The following is a 25902-nucleotide window of genomic DNA, read 5'->3' as shown; positions in this document are numbered from 1 at the left end:
CATGAAAAAAGGATCTTTGGTTGTGATTTCTGGAAGTAATTTGGGGTAAACATTTGAAGAGTAACTTGGATAAGAGAATGAAGAAAAAATAAGTAGCCAATTTACTCAAGGGATTGGCTGGAGTAATTAGAGAACTGGTGGCTGGAAAAAGAATAGGTCAGAAATTTATTAAGTTTCAGGTTGTGGAAGTCTATTGGATTATTTTCACTTTTGCGTTTATAAAGAAATCATCAATTCAATTTTACAACCTATCAGTAAACTTGAGTTGGATCCACACAGTCTCCAGCGAGATTATTGCTGCTGCCTATGTTGGGAGATCATCAGTGCTGTTTACAAGGTGGAACAAGAGACTTACAGAGAGAAGTGTGGGTTAATAATACAAAGGGCCTTGAAGCTGAGCTTCAGGGGATCCTGAACTCTGGGAGTGGTTGATATCCTGGTGAGAACTGTGCAAGTTGGGTCTAAGCTTGAGATGTGAGCTTTGGGGACAGTATCAGAGTTTTTACCATCCAGGGGCTACAGGGGGGGTGGGGAGAAAGAAGTCATAAAAGGAGTTGCTGTTATGGATTTACTGAGAAGCACTGGAGCTGGGGCTGGACTTCCACGAGTCAAGAGGCCTGGAGTGGAAAGTGAAGCAGGCTGAGGCTTGCACCTGGTGAAATAATTACAGTGGGCTTGAAGCTTCCTGAGTAGTTGAAGCCTGAGTGTGCTGAGGAAGCCAAGGAAGGGTTCCTAGGAAGAAGAGCATTCATCTGAGGGGTGGGGATGTTTTCTGTCTGGCCTTGGGAAGCCCACAGCTTGGGAAAATTCTTCAAGTAAAAAGAAACCGTGAGTAACATCTTTGATGGAGTTGGAGATTTGGAAGCTGATTGCATTTTGTTTGGACTTCGGCTCTGGAAGTTGTTTATTTTTCCTACTGTTATTCTACCCTATCTGGGCCATGATTCTTTTGGACTTCACAATAAAGTTTCCATCTGTTTTGGAACAATATTTCTGGTGTGGACCTGTAATATTTTCCTGAGTAAATGTGCAGGCCTCCCCTTGGGCTTCCCAGCTTTTGCCAGTCCCCAATTGGTGCAAACTCCGATTTGATCTGTCCCAGGGCTGCAAAGGGTCTTTTACCCACCCCTGCAGCTACCGAAGGTGACCAGCGACAAAATGGGAGTTACATTTAAATAAGGAATTGTAACTGCCTAGTAAGAACATAAGAACATAAGAAATTAGAGATGTGAATCGTGTCCTCGATCGTCTTAACGATCGATTTCGGCTGGGAGGGGGAGGGAATCGTATTGTTGCCGTTTGGGTGTGTAAACTATCGTGAAAAATCGTTAAAATCGTGAGCCGGCACACTAAACCCCCCTAAAACCCACCCCGACCCTTTAAATTAAATCCCCCACCCTCCCGACCCCCCCCCCCAATGCTTTAAATTACCTGGGGATCCGGCGGTGGTCCAGAACAGCGGCGGTCCGGAACGGCCCCCTCAATAGAATCGTGTTGTCTTCAGCCGGCGCCATTTTTCAAAATGGCCGCCGCAAAATGGCGGCGGCCATAGACAAAAACGATTCGACGGAGGAGGTCGTTCCGGACCCCCGCTGGACTTTTGGCAAGTCTTGTGGGGGTCAGGAGGCCCCCCCAAGCTGGCCAAAGTTTCCTGGGAGTCCAGCGGGGTTCCGGGAGCGATTTCTTGCCGCGAATCGTTTTCGTACGGAAAATTGCGCCGGCAGGAGATCGACTGCAGGAGGTCGTTCAGCGGGGGTTCCGGACCGCCGCTGAACGACCTCCTGCACTCGATCTCCTGCCGGCGCCATTTTCCGTACGAAAACGATTCGCGGCAAGAAATCACTCCCGGAACCCCGCTGGACTCCCAGGAAACTTTTGGCCAGCTTGGGGGGGCCTCCTGACCCCCACAAGACTTGCCAAAAGTCCAGCGGGGGTCCGGAACGACCTCCTCCGTCGAATCGTTTTTGTCTATGGCCGCCGCCATTTTGCGGCGGCCATTTTGAAAAATGGCGCCGGCTGAAGACAACACGATTCTATTGAGGGGGCCGTTCCGGACCGCCGCCGTTCTGGACCACCGCCGGATCCCCAGGTAATTTAAAGCATTGGGGGGGGGGTTCGGGAGGGTGGGGGATTTAATTTAAAGGGTCGGGGGTGGGTTTTAGGGGGTTTTAGTGTGCCGGTTTTCCTGCCCTCCCCCTTCCCCCGATTTACGATTTTTTAACGATAAATCGGGGGAATTGGTATTGTATCGTGGCCCTAACGATTTTTTGACGATTTAAAATATATCGGACGATATTTTAAATCGTCAAAAAACGATTCACATCCCTATAAGAAATTGCCATGCTGGGACAGACCAAGGGTCCATCAAGCCCAGCATCTTGTTTCCAACAGAGGCCAAAAACCAGGCCACAAGAACCTGGCAATTACCCAAACACTAAGAAGAACCCATGCTACTGATGCAATTAATAGCAGTGGCTATTCCCTAAGTATAATTGATTAATAGCCATTAATGGACTTCTCCTCCAAGAACTTATCCAAACCTTTTTTGAACCCAGAGAAGGTAGTTAGTGCCAGAGAAGGCACTAACTACCTTCTCTGGCAACAAATTCCAGAGCTTTATTGTGCGTTGAGTGAAAAAGAATTTTCTCCGATTAGTCTTAAATGTGTTACTTGCTAACTTCATGGAATGCCCCCTAGTCCTTCTATTATTCAAAAGTGTAAATAACTGAGTCACATCTACTCGTTCAAGACCTCTCATGATCTTAAAGACCTCTATCATATCCCCCCTCAGCCGTCTCTTCCCCAAGCTGAACAGCCCTAACCTCTTCAGCCTTTCCTCATAGGGGAGCTGTTCCATCCCCTTTATCATTTTGGTTGCCCTTCTCTGTACCATCTCCATCGCAACTATATCTTTTTTGAGATGCGGCGACCAGAATTGTACACAGTATTCAAGGTGCGGTCTCACCATGGAGCGATACAGAGGCATTATGACATTTTCCGTTCTATTAACCATTCCCTTCCTAATAATTCCTAACATTCTATTTGCTTTTTTGACTGCTGCAGCACACTGAGCCGACGATTGTAAAGTATTATCCACTATGATGCCTAGATCTTTTTCCTGGGTGGTAGCTCCTAACATGGAACCTAACATCGTGTAACTACAGCAAGGGTTATTTTTCCCTATGTGCATCACCTTGCACTTGTCCACATTAAATTTCATCTGCCATTTGGATGCCCAATCTTCCAGTCTTGCAAGGTCCTCTTGTAATGTATCACAGTCTGCCTGTGATTTAACTACTCTGAATAATTTTGTATCATCCGCAAATTTGATAACCTCACTCGTCGTATTCCTTTCCAGATCATTTATATATATATTGAAAAGCACCGGTCCCAATACAGATCCCTGAGGTACTCCACTGTTTACCCTTTTCCACTGACAATATTGACCATTTAATCCTACTCTCTGTTTCCTGTCTTTTAACCAGTTTGTAATCCACGAAAGGACATCGCCTCCTATCCCATGACTTTTTAGTTTTCATAGAAGCCTCTCATGAGGGACTTTGTCAAACGCCTTCTGAAAATCCAAATATGTGTAGTGTATTTGGTTCACCTTTATCCACGTTTATTAACCCTTCAAAAAAATGAAGCAGATTTGTTAGGCAAGACTTCCCTTGGGTAAATCCATGTTGACTGTGTCCCATTAAATCATGTCTTTCTATATGATCTACAATTTTGATCTTGAGAATAGTTTCCACCATTTTTCCCGGCACTGAAGTCAGGCTCACTGGTCTATAATTACCCGGATCGCCCCTGGAGCCTTTTTTAAATATTGGGGTTACATTGGCCACCCTCCAGTCTTCAGGTACAATGGATGATTTTAATGATAGGTTACAAATTTTAACTAATAGATCAGAAATTTCATTTTTTAGTTCCTTCAGAACCCTAGGATGCATACCATCCGGTCCAGGTGATTTGCTACTCTTTAGTTTGTCAATCTGGCCTACTACATCTTCCAGGTTCACAGTGATTTCGTTCAGTTCGTCTGAGTCATCACCCCTGAAAACCATCTCCGGAATTGGTATCTCCCCAACATCCTCGTTAGTAAACACGGAGGCAAAGAATTCATTTAGTCTTTCTGCAATGGCCTTATCTTCCCTAAGAGCCCCTTTAACCCCTCTGTCATCTAATGGTCCAACCGACTCCCTCACAGGTTTCTTGCTTTGGATATATTTTTAAAAGTTTTTACTATGAGTTTTTGCCTCTGTGGCCAACTTCATTTCAAATTCTCTCTTCGCCTGTCTTATCAATGTTTTACACTTACCTTGACAATGCTTATGTTTTATCCTATTTTCTTCAGATGGATCCTTCTTCCAATTTTTGAAGGATGTTTTTTTGGCTAAAATAGCCTCTTTCACCTCACCTTTTAACCATGACGGTAATCGTTTTGCCTTCCTTCCACCTTTCTTAATGCGCGGAATACATATGGACTGCGCCTCTAGGATTGTATTTTTAAACAATGTCCAAGCCTGTTAAACACTTTTAACCTTTGCAGCTGCACCTTTCAGTTTTTTCTAACTATTTTCCTCATTTTATCAAAGTTTCCCTTTTTAAAATTTAGTGTTAGAGCTGCAGATTTACTTATTGTCCCCCTTCCAGTTATTAGTTTAAATTTGATCATGTTATCACTGTTGCCAAGTGGCCCCACCACCGTTACTTCTTTCACCAAATCTTGCGTTCCACTAAGAATTAAATCTAAAATAGCTCCCTCTCTTGTAGGTTCCTGAACCAATTGCTCCATGAAGCAGTCATTTATTACATCCAGGAACTTTATGTCTCTAGCAAGTCCTGATGTTACATTTACCCAGTCAATATTGGGGTAATTGAAATCTAGAACCAAAAGTACATGCCAGAGCAAACTGCACTTTGAAGCAATATCACATAGTACAAAAAGTGCAGGGTAAATTGTCAATCCTGACAGAGAACTCAAAGCGTTTTAGGGCAAGCGCGCTCCCTGTCAAAGTTAAGCACATCAGCTGTCAGGTAAGAGTTTTGCTTTAACCTGTTTGTATCTCTATTCGGCGGTAAGACCTATATCAGCATCATGACTTTTGATTCATTTCTTACAGTATTTCATATGTGAATTCCTACTGGCGAGCCCTCCCGATGCAGCCCTAGGCGAAACACGGGACCGTGTCGGGGGACGCCGTAAAGCTTCTTGTGATTTAAACCAGTGGAGTTGCCAAATGAATAAATAAAAAATTATTTCACCGTTGAAACCTGCTTTGAGTTCTCTGTCAGGATTGACAATTTACCCTGCACTTTTTGTACTATGTGGTAATTGAAATCTCCCATTATTATTGCACTGCCAAATTGGTTTGCTTCCCTGATTTCTCAGCATTTCATCATCTGTCTGACCATTTTGTCCAGGTGGACGGTAGTATACTCCTATTGTAACCGTAAATCAAGATGGCTGTGCGTTTCACTGCAGCATGATGAGACGAGAGGCATCACAGCTATGCAGTCTTCAGGGGTTCATGGAATCGAACTCCTTCACTATCACTATACTCTTACCCAACACACATGGGATTTCTACCCACATAGATTCTACTGAGCATTTACTCTCTTGTATGATCTTTATCCTGTTGGACTCTATACCCTCCCGGACATAAAGTGCCACACTCCCACCAAGTTGATCCTCCCTATCAATGCGATATAATTTGTACCCTGATATAGCACTGTCCCATTGGTTATCCTCCTTCCACCAAGTCTCTGTGATGCCAATTATGTCAATCTCATCATTTGCTGCTATACACTCTAACTCTCCCATCTTACTACTTAGTAACCCTCTTAGAAGCAGGAAAAACTAGGGGCGTGCATGGAAAGCCTGATTTAACATGCTAAGTCAGGGGTCAGGAACCTATGGCTCGGGAGCCAGATATGGCTCTTTTGATGGCTGCATCTGGCTCGCAGACAAATCTTTAATAAAAAAGTAAAAATCTAACAAAATTCCCCACCCTCCTGACACCCCCCCAAGACCTCCAAAATTAATTTACTACAACCCCCACCCTCCTGACCACCCCAAGACCTGCCAAAAGTCCCTGGTGGTCCAGCAGGGGTCCAGGAGCGGTCCGGGAGCAGTCCAGGAGCGGTCCGGGAGCGATCTCCTAGACTTGGGCTGTCAGCTGCCAGTAGTCAAAATGGCGCCAACGGCCCTTTGCCCTCACTATGTCACAGGGGCTACCGCCGCCATTGGTCGACCCCAGTGACATAGTGAGGGCAAAGGGCCATCGGCGCCATTTTGACTACTGGCAGCCAAGAGCCCAAGTCCAGGAGATTGCTCCCGGACCCCCGCTGGACCACCAGGGACTTTTGGCAGGTCCTGTGGGGGTCAGGAGGGTGAGGGTTGTAGTAAATTAATTTTGGAGGTCTTGGGGGGTGTCAGGAGGGTGGGGGGTTTTGTTAGATTTTTACTTTTTTATTAAAGATTTGTCTGCGAGCCCTGAACCCCCGCTGGATCACCAGGGACTTTTGGCAGATCTTGGGGTGGTCAGGAGGGTGGGGGTTGTAGTAAATTAATTTTGGAGGTCTTGGGGGGGGCGTCAGGAGGGTGGGGAATTTTGTTAGATTTTTACTTTTTTATTAAAGATTTGTCCGCTGGATCACCAGGGACTTTTGGCAGGTCTTGGGAGGGAGGTTAGGAGGATGGGGGGGTTGTAGTAAATTAATTTGGCAGATCTTGGGGGCGTCAGGAGGGTGGGGGGTTGTAGTTAGTATGGCTCTCACGGAATTACATTTTAAAATATGTGGCGTTCATGGCTCTCTCAGCCAAAAAGGTTCCCGACCCCTGTGCTAAGTCATTCCGGTGTGCACTAAACCAATGCAGTATGCACTAAACTGATACAAATTAAACGGAACAGCATTTCATTCTTTTCTGTGTCATTTCATATGGCAGAATGACACAGAATAAAACAACAAACATCATTATGTCCCTGTCATTTTAAAATGACAGCACATCCCTACTGAAAACCTAACAGTAGAGAGATACCGCACCTACTGGTGTATAAGGAACATTTTGACACAATGAACCTAAAAAGAAGAACAATGGCGTGGAAGTGAAGCAAATAGTTAAGAGGCTGGGTTTAAAAGCATACGCACATTTTGAAATAATAGTGCTTTGTTATGATCTTTGTAGATTACCTTATTGAAAAGTGTCTGTCTTGTAAGATGCTTAGAGTTGCCAGCATATAGCCATTACTGGATTAACCATATCTTCACTTTCGTGGGCCTTGAAAACTTGTGGCAGTAGAGCTATGTTTGGTGCTCTTAATATTTGTAACTATAAGTTGTTGAACAAACCTTGTACTCAGTGCTTTTTATGTGTTATCACAAGGGGTGCAGGTTGGGCAATACTGGAATAAAGGAATCTGCAAATGCAAATCCGAAGGAGGCTCTTACAGGGGACTTTTGAGACTATTTGCTAGAGATGTGCATCGTGTTTTTCTATCGTGTTGGGCTTTGTTTCGGGGCCCCCCCGTAGGAAATGTCATTTTTCCCATGGTTTGGGGTGTTTTTTTGGGGGGGCCCTGATTTTCAGGTTAGTGCGCACTAACTCCCAATGGTGTGCACTAATGGGCCAAAGTTAGTGCGCACTAACCCAAAAAACGAATTTTTCTGAAACTTTGGAAAAATTCCAATCATTTTTCAGTTCCTCCAAACCATACCGAATTAGGCAATTTCATTGAAATTGCCTAATTTGGGAAAAACGAATGCACATCTCTACTATTTGCAGGGGTTTCAGGACCATGAGTATACCGTGCCCACGGGTCTGCCAGCTAATTTTTATAAAAACACACACATACACACACACATACAGTAGTGTTAATTTTCAAAAGGATTTAAACACTTAAAACTGATTTTACATGTGCAAATGAAGTTCACACATGTAAGTGGGCTTTTGAAATTTGCTACGATATATGCCATTGAATTGTCAATAGGTTTTACACATGTATTTGCACTTTAAGTACCTATATGAACTTTTGAAAATTGCTATAATAGTATGTTACATTTACACATGGAACTCCCTTGGAAAACTGGGCCATTCTTAGCACAGCAGCTAATTGGGCCTGCACACATTTGTAGCAGGTTTCCATGCATACCCCTAGTTTTTTTTTCCTGCTTCTAAGAGGGTTACTGGACAGTTACAATTCCTTATTTAAATGTAACTCCCGTTTTGTCGCGGGTCACCTTCGGTAGCTGCAGGGGTGGTGAAAAGACCCTTTTGCAGCCCCGGGACAGATCAAATCGGAGTTTGCACCAGTTGGGGACTGGCAAAAGCTGGGAGGCCCAAGGGGAGGCTTGCACATTTGCTCAGCAAGGGGCCGTGGCAAAGAGAGCTCCACGAACATGGAAGCAAGGCCGAGTGGCAAGAAGACCCCCCAGGTTGTAGGGTGGAATGTAGAGCTTCACGTAGCATGAGCTTTCCAAATGTAAAGGATATCACAGTTAGTATATAGAAATGGGTTCTCTAATGCTTGAGCTGTGCTTTTCCTGGAGAATGGCGAGGGCTGCTTTTTTGAGAAACTGTTTCCCCATATCATTTAGCTGCCCTCGGTGTCCTGGACCGGACTCAGAGTGCACCCCCTCAGGAGTACTACAGGACTGCGAGGAAAAACATGGGGGCCAGTCTTCCGCCTAACCAGCTTCCTCCCCCCCCTGAATGCTGAGCCTTTGCTGCACCAGTACATCGTGGTGAGTCCTGGGCAAACTGGAACAAGGCAGAGCAGGCTGGATCAAGGCCGGATGGAGACAGCTTGGAGCCCTCAGCCTTGCTGGAGCAGAATAGTCCAGCCTCGCTCCTTCCCCACACTCTGCCTGGGCGGGGAAGGGATGGAGCAGGCTGTTCTTGCTGGTTGAAATTCAGCACAGTTGGAAGAAAGACAATTCTGCTGCCCCCACCACCACTATTTGTTCCCTTAGGCACATGCAATTTTCGTGTCAGGCTCAGAGAGAGAGAGAGAGAGAGAGAGAGAGAGAGAGAGAGAGAGAGAGAGAGAGAGAGAGAGAGAGAGAGCGAGAGAGATAGAGAGAGAGAGAGAGGAGAGAGAGCGAGCCTTACTATAGTGCCTATGCCCTAGACAGGTATTTTAATCCCTATGGGAGGGCCACCTACTAACTCGGGGTGGGGATTAGGTATCAGCGTCGGGGGTTGGGGGCCACTTTCGCATTCCACATGAGACCTACGGAAAGAACAGTGGTCTCTAGTGAAGATTTGCTGGCCGTCGGAGTGAGGAAACTCACTCCAAGAGGAGATTTGGGCAACGTTCTCTCCACCTCTTGGAGTGAGTTTCCTCACTTCGACGGCCAGCAAATCTTCACTAGAGACCACTGTTCTTTCCGTAGGTCTCATGTGGAATGCGAAAGTGGCCCCCAACCCCCGACGCTGATACCTAATCCCCACCCCGAGTTAGTAGGTGGCCATCCCATAGGGATTAAAATACCTGTCTAGGGCATAGGCACTATAGTAAGTCTCTCTCTCTCTCTCTCTCTCTCACACTCTCTCTCTCTCTCTCTCTCTCTCTCTCTCTCTCTCTCTCTCTCTCTCTCTCTGAAACGGGCTGTCCAGAACTAACAGGTTCCCGCTTTACATAAACTCTGCCCCCTGAATACCAAATTACTGATTTACATTCGCAAATCGTGTTAACAGCTGTTAACGTGATTTGCGAATTTATCGCACGCGGTAAAGTGCTTGGAAAATGAGGCCCTTAGTTAGGGCTTTGAGGTATTTGTCCCTGTCTTTGGGTTACTTCTGGCAGGGAATGAAGTTTGCAGAAAAACAATTATGGAAGCAAACATTTCCATCGATGGCACTTGCACACAACGTTATCCAGAATGGGCTATAGGTAGGCATCTGGAAAAAGTGCCACCGTGCTTTTTGCACAGGCTGTTGCTTGTGCACATTTTACATGGCATATTTTCCCCTTCCAGGTGTTGCTGGAAATTAAAAATTAGTGCAAAAGGTATTCTATTATAAACCTGAGCAAACAAACTTAGTTTCAAAATTTTCATACTGTCTTTTGACCTGTATTCACCAGAAACTTAAATCCTGCTCTTGGCATACTGTCTGCAATGAAATCTTAAAAGGTCTGATAAAATGTATATCTGCAGGGCTCATTCAAAGCTGTTTATGTGTGGTTGCCGTCTCCTGCTGTGGTAAAATAAAGCTGCTGTGTGAAGTCTGGCAATGTCTTACAGCTTTATGTTGCTTGTTAAAAGAAATAGCAATTAAAAAGATCTTTAGTGGTTCCCCAGCAAGATTTCATATACCACGTCACCTCTTCTTATCATTAAAAGGGCTGAAATTTCTTTTAATCAACCCGTACTGTTGTGGGGAAATAATATGAGCCTTAAATAGCAGTAAATAAATGGAATTGTTCAGAAACCTTTACTGGAAACCCAGTCAGAGCAAGAGATAGCGCATGGTATTGTTGAATTTCTTGCTAGATTTCGGCGCATGCTTAGGAAGCAGGGTGTCAGCAGGTGTTGGCCACGTGGAAGATTGGCGGCGTCTTGCCACATCAGTGCGCAGTGGGCTGAGGAGGTGAGTGCAACAATCTGCAGCCTGCAGATCACCAAACATAACATTTTTCTAGCTGGATCATAGATGGATGCTCAGCCCAAACTTGAAGACCAGAGGGAAGACCCATCTTAGCCGAGGACCTTGGAGGTGGGGGGTAGGCGGGGGGATAACAGAGGATCTCCTCTGAGCCTGAGGTTTGGAGTTGTCTGTTGTGAGTTATCCTATCTCATGCGCCTTTAAAAGTCCTACTCTGTACTCCACTGCTGGAATGAGAGGCAGAGGAAGACATTCGGGTAGCAGGAGTTTTGACTTCCTTGCTGGGATCATGTTTCCCAGCTGCAGAATAAAGGTGGATAGAAACTGTTGCGTCACCTCTGTGAGGTCATTTTCACCTCTTATTCGCAGCTCTTCTTTCTTTCTAGACTGTTTTTTGGGGGGTTTTTTCCTAATTTACACTTTTTGGGAAGAATATGCAAAGCCATTTATGTGCATAAAGCTCAGGTTTATGCATATAAATGACTTGTTATATAATAGCCCAAGATTTGTACCCAATAAAATATACATGTGACCTGATTTGTGCATGCTGTATAGTGTAACTTACCTCATACAGATTAAGCCATACTAATAGGAGGCATCACTATATGAGGTTGAATTTGTGCACAGTATTTCATGTAATTTTCCAAACATGTGCATAAGTTCACTTTGAAAATTGGTGTAATTTATACATGTAGCTGCCGCATAAGTTACCAGCAATGTTGTAAAGTTACCTATCTATGGGGGTCATTTTCAAACACTTATTGCGTTCAATAAGTCGTTATCGCATGTGAAAAGTCCCTTTTCACGTGCGATAGCTTGCCGGGGCGGAGTCGGGGTGGTGAGGGGAGGAGTCGTGGTGGCGAGGAGGCGGACGCGGCGGTATCTTCACTGGCAGCGATAAGGTAAACACCTTTATCGTCACCAGTAGCTAGCCCAATAGCGCCACCTTTCACGGTGGCGCTATTAGGTGCGAAAGCCGGTAGCGATAACACCAAGGTGGTGCGATGGCTTCCGGCTTTCGCAGGCCCCCCCCCCCCCCCCGTTTTTGCTAGATTTATTGGTCTTGTCTCCATTACTTGCCCTGAGAGGTCATTCCATGCATCCACCACCCTTTCCATGAAAACATGTTTTCTAATGTTACTGCTGAGTATACCCACGAAGCATCATAATATTTGTTTCCAAACATTTGATATTCCACCTTTCTCCAAAAATGGCCTAAGTCAGATTTCAATCAAGTTAGATTATGACCTGCTCAGCAGATGATTATAGAAAAGGATGCCGGAAATGGATCGTAGAACAGATCCCTGAGTGCTCCAGGGATCCATTCTGGGACTACTGCTTTTTAATATATTTATAAATGACCTGGAAATGGGAACAACGAGTGAGAAGATCAAATTTGCCAATGACACAAAGTTATTCAAAGTTGTTAAATCCCAAGAGGCTTTTGAGAAATTCCAAGAGGACTTGCAAAACTGGGAGACTGGGCATACAAATGGAAAATGAAATTTAATGTGGACAAGTGCAAAGTGATACACTTAGGGAAGGGAAGAGTAACCCAAATTAGAGCTACAAAATGCATGGTTCACAATTAGGAGTCACTATTCTGGAAAAAGATCTAAGCATCATTGTTGAAAACTTGTTGAAATCTTCTACCCAGTGTGCAGCAACAGCCAAGAAAGGAAATCAAATACTAGCAATTATTAGGAAAGGAATGGAGAATAAAACAGAGAATATTATAATGCCTCTGTATTGCTCCATGGTGCAACCTCATCTTGAATATTTTGTGCAGTTCTGGTCACCATATCTCAAAAAAGATATAGCAGAATTAGAAAAGATACAGAGAAGGGCAACCAAAATGATAAAAGGGATGAAATGATTCTCCCATGAGGAAAGGTTAAAGAGGTTAGGACTCTTCCGCCTGGAGAAGGCTGAGGGGAGATATGATAGCGTGGAGTGGAACAAGTAAACGTTAATCAGTTGTTTTTCAAAGATTTCAAAGATTAGGGGACCCACAATCAAGTTACAAGGTTATACATTTAAAATTAATAAGAGAAAACATATTTTTATTCAATGTGTATTTAAACGCTGGAGTTCATTGCCAGAGGATATACTGAAAGCTATTAGTGTAGCTGTGTTTAAAAAAGGTTTGGACAAGTTCCTGGAGGAAAAGTCAATAAGAACATAAGAAATTGTCATACTGGGTCAGATCAAGGGTTCATCAAGCCCAGCATCCTGTTTCCAACAGAGGCCAATCCAGGCTGCAAGTACCTGGCAAGTACCCAAACACTAAGTAGATCCCATTTTCAAGAGGACCGTGTGAGACTGGAAAATTGGGCATCCAAATGGCAGATGAAATTTAATGTGGATAAGTGCAAGGTGAATCATATAGGGAAATATAGTTACACAATGTTAGGTTCCATATTAAGAGCTACCATCCAAGAAAAAGATCTAGGTGTCATAGTGGATAATACATTGAATTTGTCGGCACAGTGTGCTGCGATAGTCAAAAAAGCAAACAGAATGTTAGGAATTATTAGGAAGCGAATTAGGAATAAAACAGAAAATGTCATAATGCCTGCTCCATGGTGAAACCGCACCTTGAATACTCTATTCGGGTCACCGCATCTCAAAAAAGATATAGTTGTGATGGAGAAAGTACAGAGAAGGGCGACCAAAATGATAAAGGGGATGGAACAGCTCACCTATGAGGAAAGACTAAAGAGGTTAGGACTGTTCAGCTTGGAGAAGAGACGACTGTTAGTGCTGCGTCTGCCCCGACACTACCCTGACTCCTCCCCTTCCGGCCCCGACTCCGCCCAGATCTAGCTATCGCACGCGAAAAGGGACTTTCGCGTGCGGTAGGGTTAGAAAATAACCCCTTTGGAATCTGTCTACCTCTTGGGATCCTGCCAGGTACTACTGACCTGGATTGGCCACTGTTGAAACAGGATATAGGCTTGATGCACCTTTGGTTTGACCTAGTATGACAAATCTTATGTACTTATGTTTCTCCCTCCAGTTTACCCAGTTATTCTGTCCATTCTGATAAGACTATATCCCAGAAAAATGTGTATTCTTTTAGAACAACTGTGCATTCCAAACCAAGAGGGTCATTCTTCAAAATGCATTAATGCCCATGATAATTGCATATGTTTTGGGTACCATCAAGCTAGGATGAGAGAACATTGTAAAAATCTCATCTTTGTGGGATTTTCCTCACTCCAAATGACTTCAGATCTTCACTGAGGTGTACTGTGCAGTTCGACAGCTCGCTCTGCATGTCAAACTGGCCCCAAAACCCTAAACCACCACCAAAACTTCACCTCGAGTTATTAGCTGGCTCTCCTATAGTGATATAAATAGTTGACTACTATGAAGGCTTTGTAAAGAGTTTCTCTCTCTCTCAGTATCACAGGGTGCAAAAACTTTAACAGACCTCATGATACACTAAATTATCATAAAGATGCCCCTTTTTCTTATCATGGGCATTATCCATGTGAAATTATAGCATTTTGATGAATCTAGGGGCAAATGAGATGGTTTATGTTTTGTTAAAATCTAAAATGAATTGTAAATTCCTCCCAAATAATCAAGACGCTTGGATTTTTTCTTTCAGAAAATAGTGCACACTATTTGCAAAAAAGTGCACATTATTTGCCGAAATGATAAATCTGAATAAAATGAAACCCCCTCCAAAAAATGAAATTTGGGAAAAAAAAGATAAAATATAAATAAAATGGACTGAACCAAAAATATTTTGCCTGAACATCCCTAATTTCTCAACTGCCAGCCACAGATTGTTACCACTTGCAATACACATATCTCTCTATCCCAGGGCCGGTGGAAGCACTAGGTGCCGAGTATTAGGGAGTGCCGCGAGCAGTGGTATCCCGAGTGGTATCCCAAGGGGAGCCAATGCCCTCGGGTTCAGGGAGGCTCATGCGGCCACCGGTGGACCTCATCCCACTGGCGGCCGAGCAGCAACACATAGCAGGCAGATCGGCAGGGCAGGGCTGGAGCTCACGTCACCACGGCCCAAAGAAAAAGGTCACGCTAAACCTGCAGGTGCTCCTCCTCCTTCCTGCCTGCACAGCCCCAGAAGAAAATGTTGCCAGAGCCGTGCGGGCAGGAAGGAGGAGGAGCATCAGCACGTGCTGTGCTGTGTGCCGGATACACATAGCAAGAAGATTGGCAGGGCCGTGGTGGAGCACAGCCCGAAGAAAAATGTCGCGTCTAAACATGCAGGTGCTCCTCCTCCTTCCTGCCTGTGCGGCTCTGGAAGAAAACATTGCCGGAGCCGCGCAGGCAGGTAGGAGGAGCAGCGCTTACGGGCCTCCGCAAATCCCAAGTTGCAGCGGCCCGAGAAGAGGAAGAGGCCCGGTAGCAGGGCCACTGCAGATCCCACATCCTGCGGCGACCTGTGAAGAGGAGGCCCAGAGGTGAGAGAGAGAGGCTGAGGGGCTGTAGAGTGTGTATATGTGCGTGTATGAGATGAGTTGAGAGATTGTATGTGAGAGTGAGTTGAGAGACTGTATTTGGGAGTGAGGACCTGAATGTTTGCAGAGAAAGCATGTGAGGAGCCTCTGTGTGTGAGAGAGAGACGGCATGTGACAGTGAGAGCCTGTGCTTGAGCAAGACAGCATGTGGGAGTGAGAGAGAGCCTGTGTGAGTGAGACTCAGACAGCATGTGCCAGTGAGAGACTGTGTGTATGAATGATTGTATGAGAGAGAGCATGTGGGAGTGAGAGAGAGCCTGTGTGTGTGAGACAGCATGTGCCAGTGAGAGACTATGTGTATGAATGATTGTATGAGAGAGAGCATGTGACAGTGAGAACCTGTGCTTGAGCAAGACAGCATGTGGGAGTGAGAGAGAGCCTGGGTGTGTGAGTCAGACAGCATGAGCCAGTGAGAGACTGTGTGTATGAATGATTGTATGAGAGAGAGCATGTGACAGTGAGAGCCTGTGTGTGTGAGAAAGAGAGAAAGTATGTGAGAATGAGAACCTGACTGTGTTTGAGGGAAGAAGTTGGAGAGAAAAGAAATAGAAAAAAAGACAATATAAAAGGAATTGGCAAAAAAATAAGAAAGGGAAGGTGGAAAAAAAAGCCTGTGACCAACCGATTAGAAAACTAAGATCAGACAGCAAAGGTAAAACAAAAAATTACTTTTTAGTGATTGGCACATGTAATCTTTGGGAATGTGCAAGAATAGCACTTTCTCTATGCGGATCTCACAATGTACGAGATCAGCATGGAGGAAGTGGAAGCCCATGGGGCCTGCACAGAGGAGGCAGCAGATTGGGCTTCAGTGTCAGTAGCAGCAATCAGCACCTCCCCAATAGCCATGCGGCAGCAGTGACAGTGGCAGCAGAGGAATGAGAGAGGTTCCGAGGTTGCTGGCAAAAGAGAGGGGGGTCTGCCTTTAGTGTGTGCATGTGTATGAATGGGACTCTGCCTGGGGGTATGTGTGTGTGAATGCATGGGTGCCTGCCTGGGAGTCTGTGTATGTGAGAATGAATGTGTGCATGCCTGGGGGATGGGAAGGAAGTGGTGTGAAAATGAATGGGAGCCTGCCTGGGGGTCAATGTGTGTGTGTGAGAGAATGACTGGGAGCTTGCCTGTGTGTGTGTGTGTGTGTGTGTATATGTATGTGAGGGAGCCAGTGAGTGTGAGAGCATGAGTGTGTATGTGAAAATCCAGGGGGGGGTGTGGAGGGGGAGAGAGAGCCTGAGAGTGTGTCAGTGTCTGTGAGAGCGAGAGGTTATGGTGGATATAAGAGCATGAATGTGTATGTATGTGACAGTGTATGTGTGAGAGAGAATGGACATGTGAGTATGTGTGAGGGAGAGGATAACCTCCTAATCCTCAATAATATCAGGGTGACTGGAAATCAAGAGCTCCCACAGAAGGGGACAGCAGGGGCTTTTTAAAATCCTTAATAGTTTTAATTATTGGATGTTATTTGATATATGTGCTGTTTTGAAATATTTTATTGGTGTTTGGGAAATTGTAAAAAATGTATATGATTTTAATTAATAGAAATTCTATTTATTAGTAGTTTTAAAATATTCTTTTATTATGGTTTTACTATTATAACTGATGCTTTATGTTTCTTGATTTTATTTGTTTTATGAGGAATGGTGGTTCTGTTTTTCCGTTGTTAATACACAGATTCTGGCTTCTTGGGGTTTCCATTTCAGTTTTTGTCTGATTTGTGCTCCTTTATTTTGTATTCTGTTTTTGATGAGAGTTTGTCTCTGCTCTGTGTGTGTGACCGTGATGAGAGATTCTGTTAGCATGTGGTGTCTGTATAGGGATCTATAGCAATCGGGTTTGTTTTGTTTCCTTAGTTGGTAGTGTATTGGTATTCTAGGACCCCGTTTAGTATTTACCCTTGCTTTTTCACAGGTAGGGTTATTGTTGTTTGAGTCCTTGGTATTATTACTGTTATGTTACGATGGGATTGCAGTTTAGATTTTGAGTGTCTTTTTTGCGGGGCTTTGTGTTAGTTCACAATGTGCCTGGCAGTGGAATGTGTTTGTGCTGCTGTTACTAGGGGTGTGCATTCGGATTGACCGCATTAGTAAAACGCAACTCATATTTTTTTTTTACTTAAAAAATTGATTCGACATAAACGATCAGATTTCCCACATATCGAACATAGATATGTTCGATATGTGGGAAATCGCGATTGTTGAGCCAAAATAAAAATATAAACCCCCTCACCCTCCTTAATCCCCCCCCCCCGACTTACCACAACTCCCTGGTGATGGAGCGAGGAGTGAGGACGCCATTTCTGCAATCCTTGGCGAGAAGCATGTGACGTCGGCGGCACATCGAGTGATGCCGGCGTCACGTGATTCCCGGCAAGTTCGCGCCGGACGGCTCGTTCGGCCCAAAAAGAACTTTTGGCCAGCTTGGGGGGGCCTCCTGACCCCCTCAAGCTGGCCAAAAGTTCTTTTTGGGCCGAACGAGCCGTCCGGCGCGAACGAGCCGGGAATCACGTGACGCCGACGTCACGTGATTCCCGGCAAGTTCGCGCCGGACGGCTCGTTCGGCCCAAAAAGAACTTTTGGCCAGCTTGGGGGGGCCTCCTGACCCCCCAAGCTGGCCAAAAGCTGGCCTCCTGACCCCCCTCACTCCTCGCTCGATCACCAGGGAGTTGTGGTAAGTCTGGGGGGGGGATTAAGGAGGGTGAGGGGGTTTAAATTTTTTTTTTGCACATATGTACATATACCCAACTCATTGGATTTTTTTTATGTCCATATTGGCCGCAAGTGGGACCCCCTTTCGGACATAAAAAATATGAACATAAAATTTTGCTCTGCACATCCCTAGCTGTTACTGTGAGGTGACACCAGAATTTGAAAATATCTTTTAGTATGATGAGCTGTAAGGGAAACATCCAAGCTCCATTGTTTGGGGGAATTTCAGTGGATGCACAGAGTTACAGAACTGGAGGTGCAGGATTTGTATTGACATTCTGTCCCTTCCTATATATTCCAGACTTCACTCTCATAGCCATATAGAATTAGTTGAATGAGGCTATCAAATAATTTTAGTGTGAAACTGGCCAGCTTTTTAAAATTACACAGAAGACCCTTTGGACTTTTTTATTAACACTTATTTTTGTAACCGGTTTTAAAGCAGGATCCATGCTATAGAGGTGGGTGTGATGAAGAAATGTCATTTTGGCTCCCCCCCCCCCCCCCCAAAAAAAAAATTCTGTCTAGAGACGCCACTGAATTTCTGGTACCTTAAACATTAGTACAAGAAGGATTAAGGGGGCGATGCTGGAGAGGCACACAAATGCATTGGCCCCTGGGTGCCGGAGACCCTTGGTGCGCCACTGGGTGCGAGTCATATGGGGCCGCAAGCGGTGGCAAAGAGGAGTGGAGATTTGGCGGCCGCGAGCAGTGCCCAACCTGCTCGTGACCCAGAAAACCACACAGTCAGCGGGCGTGATCGAGAATGAGGTAGGAGTCGGGGCCGAGACCAGGGGGGGGGGGGGGGGCAACGGAGAAGGCTCGCCTAGGGCGCCTAATCCCCTTGCACCAGCCCTGCTCTATCCCCAGAAAACAGCCCAACTGCCTTCTCCTCAGTCCCACTGCTCAATCTGACACAGTCTGACCACTTCTCTCTCTCTCTCTCTCTCTCTTTCCTTTCCCTACCCAGCAGCATTCCCATTCCCTTCCCCTCCCCCTCCCCCTCCCTCTATCCTCCTCCATTTTGGTTCTCAGGTTCAGCCAACAGACTGCTGTTCTAATCCTTAATTTAAAGTCAGAGATCAAGACATGCCTCCAATCCTTCTCTCCTTACCGATGGTGGCTTTGGTGCTCCTGAGATGAGTCCTTGCCTCTCTGGTATTTTTTTTCTCTTTCAGGCTTTGAGTATAGCGGCACCAATGGCAGAAAACAGCACTAGGAGATGTTGGCTGGACTACAGATGATAGAAATAGGAGATAGCTTTGAAACCATGAGAGACAACAGTGGGGGATGTAGCATCAATACCGTTGAAGGCAGTAGTGAGAGAAAGGATTAGAACTGCATGAGGCAACAGTGAGTGATAGTAGCCAAGACTACAGAAGGCAGTGGAGAATGATAGTGTCTCCATTTCGGCAGGCACAGCTCCTTCTGCACTCATCTTTCTTCTTCTGTGCCTGCATCGGGACAGAACAGGAGCATGAATGCAGGAGTCCATACAGGCTCCTATTGGTTAGATGCCTGAACAGACGCTCAGGCAAAAATGTCTCCAAATCAGATTCTCTGATCTGGCAACCCAGGTTGTTATAGTCTTGATAGATAAAGTGTTTAATCAATAATTTATATGGACTGCAAGCACAAGAAGCAGACTGACCTAGTTTTTCTCACAGCTATGAGTTTCTGCATTATGCAGAGAAAGTAGCAGTACAGTATTTTGTCAACAAGAGGTTGGAAGTTGCAGCTCAGTTGTGAATCAGGCATTCAACCAGGGAGTACGTGTAGCTAACCCCTGGGTTGCTACTCTGCACTCCCTGGTCCCCAACATCCATGCCTGTATTTTGAGAAAGTGCCAAAAAGAAAAGTTTCCACTCTGTTCACAGCTTAATGGTCCTAACTGATATTCCACAACACCCAACTTCTTCAGGATTTAGAAGTGTGGCATGTCAGCCTATTGAACAATTCATTGGCTAAATGGCCCCATGGTGTTGTATAAGAAACATAAGCAATCATAATGCTAAAAGATTTAGGGTTGAATTCAGACTATTCACATGGTTAAAGCAAGGCTATGGATCTCACTTTTATTGTCCAGGAACATGGAACTGGTCAATCAAGTTGAAATAGCCACTCCATCTTTTCCTCTCATTATTTCCTTCCTCACTTTGATTCTCTGCGATGTATGGATGTTTACATGTTGACTTCTTTATTTGTTTGCAAAATTGCAAGACAGAGACTGAGGCCTTATACAGAAATCAAAGGCCTACCACAAGTTGTGATTGTGGAAATTGATATGACAGCTATACTCCTTCAGTGACAAGGTTTAATTTTACAGTTGTGAGTCTGCTACTGTGCTATTTCCAATTCCTGGAGATAGATGTGAAATGTTTCCCTTCTCCAGTTTAAGTGGCTACTTGTTTTGGTTTTGCATTAGTATGACTTGTACACTGATACAGAACTAAATTGTCAATTAAATTACTGCAGCTTCTCATTTTTATACAAAAGCTGCATACTTTACACCCAGCAAAACCTGCTTTGTTTTTCTAATTATATTACCACCATATGTTTGCCCAGATGGCTTGTACTTACATCTTCCACTGCGTGCTATAAAGTGACCTTAGTATAGAGGATTAAGCCACTCAAGAAGTTTATGAAAATACAGATTTTGCACTTTAAGAGAAAAATGATTATATTTTGTAAATGTTCTCTCTTCTCACAAAATATGTGCATATAACACCCTTATTTTGTTCATAAAAATACATTTCCCGACAGCAGACTTTACTAGCTTGTTTTCATTCCATAGATGCTTATACCATTATGACTTCTTTCTCCGCCTCTTTCAGTTTTACCAAATATTCTTCCCCGTGTTCTGATGTTTTAGATCCTTTGTACTTTTTGATTGCTACCCTTTTTACCCTTATGTTTTACTTCTTTAGTAAACCAAAGAAATATCTCACAGAAATATCTATTGCTCTTACTGTAGCTCTTTTTAGAGCTACTGTTGTTCCACCATCTACCTTCTCCCTCCCTGCCAGAGCCTCCTTAAGATACCTGCCCATTTTATCAAAGTCAATATCTCTGAATTCTGTCCCATTCTAGCCAGTTCTTTGCAGGTTGTAATATCTTTTTGGATAATTATTGTGTTGATCCAATAAGATGATAATTCAGGTCCTCACAGGACTCTTCTTAAGATGAGAAGAAGAGATTTATTTATGTGGCTCCAAATGTTCATGTGAAACCATATTTTTGGGCAGCTAAGATACTGATTCAATAAGAAGTATCATTCATAACCTTAAAAGTCTCTGCTTTTCTCTAGAATCAATACTGCCACTAGAACCGTGAAACATATTCTATTGTATTTTGCTGTTACATTTGCAGATAATACCTCTGCCAAAGAGCTATTAGACAATATATGATATAACAATGTAATACATTATTTCAGAATAAACTATGAAATTGTTTGTAGTGGTTGGGTGTCAATTATTTATCATATGAGCTACAATATTTATTTATTTATTTTATTTTAAATTCTTATATTCTGCCTATATTGATAACTATCATGCTAAGCAGATTACAAACATCAAAATACAATACAGCATCATACAAAAAAATACAACAATGTGCATAATTAAAATAAATCAAATTTAAAATGCCTTAGAAAATAAAAATGTTTTGATGGCTTTCCTAAATAACTTAAAATCGGACAAGCCCTAGATCTCATTTGGCAAATTATTCCAGAGTATGGCTCCCCCAATAGAAAGAGAACTTTGTCTGATACCCTGAAACTGTACAGCTTATAAGGATGTCAATTCCAAAAGTTGTTTTTATCACAAGACTGAAAAGTTCTTCCAAGGACATGAAATTGAAACAATAATCAGATAAAAAAAAAAGAAGGAGCAATTCTATGTACAGCTTTAAATGCAAATGTTAAAATCTTAAATTTGACTTTCTGCTCCACCAGAAGCCAATGAAGCCGACAGAGCAGAGGAGTCACATGATCACATTGCGCTGATTAGCGCCAAGATTTGAATGAGCTGAAGTGCTCAGAGCCTAGATTTTGGGATCCCTAAATGAACTGCATTTCCATAAACCAATGTAGTTAAAACAAAAACCTGCACAATGGTCCTAACTCAATCTAAAGTGCCTCAACTGTTTCAAATTAAAATACCCAGTACAGAGAATTGATTTAATCTGCTGCTTACAAGTCAAATTTGAATCAAAATAAAAACCCAAATTATGCACTTGATCCCGAAATTCAATATTAAACCCCTCAATCATAATCCCAGACAGCCTCTCGAATCACGGCTTTCTCAAATACCAAAGAAGCTCCATTTTAGAAAAATTAAGCACCAGAGCATTATGAGCTAGCCATCCACTTATTGGCGAAAGTCAGTGAGAGACTTGAAACAAAGCAGTCTGCACGTCCCCAAATACCTCAAAATGCAACTGAATATCATCAGCAAACATTTTAAAAGAGATGTCAGATGAATCTAACAAATAACATAGATAATAAATAAAGACTGAAAAGAGTCAAGGACAAAACTGATTCTTGAGGCATGCCAACTGCAGTCAAAGTCCAATCAGACTCTTGGAACCCAATTCTAACCTGTTGTTTACTCTCAGACAAAAATGAAAAAGAGCAACAGAAACATTTCCTGCAAAACCAAGTGATTTGATTCTGTAAATTAAAATATTGTGATTTACCAGATCACATGCAGAGAAAAGATCTAGGTAAATGGTGATTACCACTTTTCCAGAATCAATTGCTCTTAATAGTTATTAATAGAAACCAGTACTGTTTCCATATAATTGGCTCTAAAACCATATTGGTTCACATGTAATATTTTATTGTCCAATAAAAATTGTTTCAATTGAACAAAAACAGCTTTTTCCAGCAACTTTCCCAGTGAAACTACAATAAAAATGGGCCTATAACTCTTAGGGTCACACGGAGGCAAATTACTTCTCTTTGTGATTGGACGAACCAAAGATTTTTTTCAAATTATCTGGTACCACTCCTTCCATAAGGGAAAGATTTAAAAGATTAGTTAGAATATCTAAAAAATCATCCTGTGAAGGTCATATAACCAAGATGGGGCAGGGATCTAAGGGACAGTTAGTTCTCAATTGCATTAACAAATCACTGACTTCTGTTTTAGAAACAGAATCAAATGTATCCCGAACCCCACCCCTTCATGTTACATACTACATCTAAAACCGATTGAGCTGCTAAACTAGATACAATTTGCTCTTAAGATAATCTGCAGAGGTTTGTGGAGAAACGCCACTGCAATCATTCAATTTGTTAGGTTCCTGTAACAATTTATTAACCACATTAAACAGCTCAAAAAGACGATTCAAAGATTGTTTCAACTTCGAGGAAAAAAAATGAGTGCCTACTAGCCATAAATAAAGATCGATATTCCTTACAAACTGTCTGAAATTTAATACGATTATCATACTCTTTTCTCATATCATGCTCCTCCTTTCTCAGACATGAGACATTCTATGTAGCTAAAAATTATTTCACATAGCCCATATAACTTACACTGTACACTGAATACAAATTTGGCCACTGGGATCAGCTGTGTTCTGGTTTGCTGTTCGTATCGTAAGGGTGAAACAATAATGCAGTCTATTATACGGCCAAGTGAAAGTGCCCCTTTCTTTGGACGGTACAATTCAGACCCGAATTGCAAGCAAACTTTCCTAAAGAGGACTGTTTGATACTGCCCTGAGTAATGATGACGTCTTACAGAAGGGAATTGGTTATGTCAAACTGTCCCGCGCCATTGTGGGGAGATTGGAACATGTGGTACAGCTGACTGCTCTGCTGGTGCTGGCATCAAATAGATAAGTTCCAGAGGCCATGCGGGAGCCTCCAGACAAGTTAGCTCAGAAAGGGCATGGTTCTAAAACATTTCCATTCCTCCTGTCTCCATGGCGAACAAATTGTATATCCTCCATTCTACTGGATTATCTTTCTGCGGGTCACCTATAATAATGCTCTGTCTGAATTCCATGGAGCAAATCAGTTCCCAAGCTACATGGAAGGGGAAACTAATAAAATGTTATAAAATATGCAAACGATAATATTGAAAGCCATCGGAAGTTAATGAGCTGCCATAATTTGACTTTTGTTAGCCCAGTGGGCTACTCTACCTTTTACTATATGGTTTCCCTGATTAGTTTGTTTCACACTCTGCTTTCTCCACAGTCACTTGACACAAGCAGCTACATTTGAAGACTCTGAAATTGAGAACTGCCAAAGCAACCCTCCGGCCCCCAGGAAAGTGGAAATGAGGAGGGATCCGGTGCTGGGCTTTGGTTTTGTGGCTGGAAGTGAAAAACCTGTTGTCGTTCGTTCTGTAACTCCAGGTGAGGAGCCTGAACATTAATATCATATTACCTTACCACGAGCATTAGGTTATATTATACCAGTGGAGTATGCTGATAGGGAACTGAATGTGGTTAAAACTCCATTAGGGACTCAAATGCTTTTTCCAATTGTCCATTAAGACATTTGATTTCTCACTCAGGAACTTCAATTTTTTTTTAATCCACTTTGGTCTTTTAGCTCAAGTAACATGACTTCATAGCTGCATTTACATCAAAATTGCCTTGATTGCACTGTCATTCTGATGGTCACAAAACCAGAAACATATACTTTGCAGTTTATTTGATTAAACTTGTTAAAAAACAAAGAATATGGAATGCTTTCCTAAGATCAACAAAATGATTCAGAAGTCCATTTTCTGGTGTTTGTAATTGTAGACTGTTAACAATTTTTGACAAAGACTGATAGACAGGGGCATTACTCAGTTAGATTATTTTTTTTTTTTATTGTCATTTGTATAACACAGCACTTTACAGAGACTCATAAGAAACAGTTCCTGCACTTTGGAGCTTAGAATCTAATCAAGACAGAAAGGACACATAGACAAAAACTAACAAGAAGCTTTAATTAAACCAGTCAGCTATGTTTGATTTAATCTGTAGTTTTCAAAACAAATCTGAGTCAGATTTAGATCAGGTCAAAGTTGATTCTGCATATCCAAGCAAATTTAAATCTAAAGTTTGAGATCTGAACTTGGGTTCTGCATAGATCAGAGGAGCTGTGTGCATAAATAAGTTATTCATGGACCACCAAACAAACCTTAGAGAATATTTCTTCACTAACATTTGCCTACTTAATACAATTTGCAAAGCTCTGCACTGGTTATAACCTCATTCTTTGAGGACATAAAGGACGCTACGTCTGAGAAACTACAAAACTGAGGACAAGAATAAAGCTTCACAGATTTAAAATAATGTAGTACAGTGAAGAACTTCAATAGGTGAATATTTCTGAAGGGAAGACCACTCCATTAATGACTTCACAATCAAGGTGCTTAAAAGGAATTTCAGAATGTAAAACATTTGAAACTGAGATGATTGAATATTTTGGAACACACACAAAAGGACATTGACTTTCTCACCCATGATCAGAGATGGGCTCTATGAAACTGTCCCTATTTCCTCTGTCAAGCCCCATACCACACCTTTGCTGAACTTTTATTGTAATGTAACTTCCTAACATAGGTAGAGAACCTTCTGCCTAGTTGATTGTGTACGTAAATAGTACACAATCAACTAGGCAGGAGGTTCTAGTGTAACTGGGTTGTTTCCTCACGGACCCGATGAAGGCAGCGTAGCTTCAAAACCTAGTCATAGATGTATTGAGTTAGTCTACTAAAAAGGCATCATCTATAGCGTGTTTGTTGGCTCTTAATTTCTACATGCAGACATACAGATATGCTGTACCTTATGGCCCTTAGCTTCCCTCCACCACACTGGCCCACAGCCTGAAATAAAAAAATTATTTTCAACCAAAGCTCTATTAACTTGCTAAATAGCCAAATGCAACTGTACTACTGAATGCAAGTGGATGAAAAGGCCAAAGCTATATTAACCAATTAGTGTAAGCCTATAGTACGGCACTTGAGCAGCGCTCGCTGGCAAGGAGACATTTCTTCTCCCTAACCAGTTCTTTTGCCCCTCATCCACTCACACTGTACTGTACAATTGGAGCATGAGACAGCTGCACCTTGCCATT

The 25902-nt window shown here is 43.1% G+C and overlaps 1 protein-coding gene across 5 annotated transcripts in view; it reads left to right on the top strand.

Annotated features, from left to right (window-relative positions):
- Nucleotides 1-25902, top strand: part of FRMPD4 (FERM and PDZ domain containing 4) — a 1001692-nt gene that overhangs the window by 785034 nt on the left and 190756 nt on the right. For all 5 annotated transcript variants that reach the window (XM_029604343.1, XM_029604344.1, XM_029604342.1 and 2 more), the window contains one exon: nucleotides 24025-24185. In XM_029604343.1, the coding sequence (XP_029460203.1) occupies nucleotides 24025-24185 (161 nt within the window). The remainder of the gene's footprint in view (nucleotides 1-24024; nucleotides 24186-25902) is intronic.

The sequence above is a fragment of the Rhinatrema bivittatum genome, chromosome 5 (genome assembly GCF_901001135.1).
Source record: "Rhinatrema bivittatum chromosome 5, aRhiBiv1.1, whole genome shotgun sequence".
Classification (NCBI taxonomy): Eukaryota; Metazoa; Chordata; class Amphibia; order Gymnophiona; family Rhinatrematidae; genus Rhinatrema; species Rhinatrema bivittatum.
Note: the sequence above shows the minus strand (reverse complement) of the source record. Positions and strands in the feature narration are given on the sequence as shown.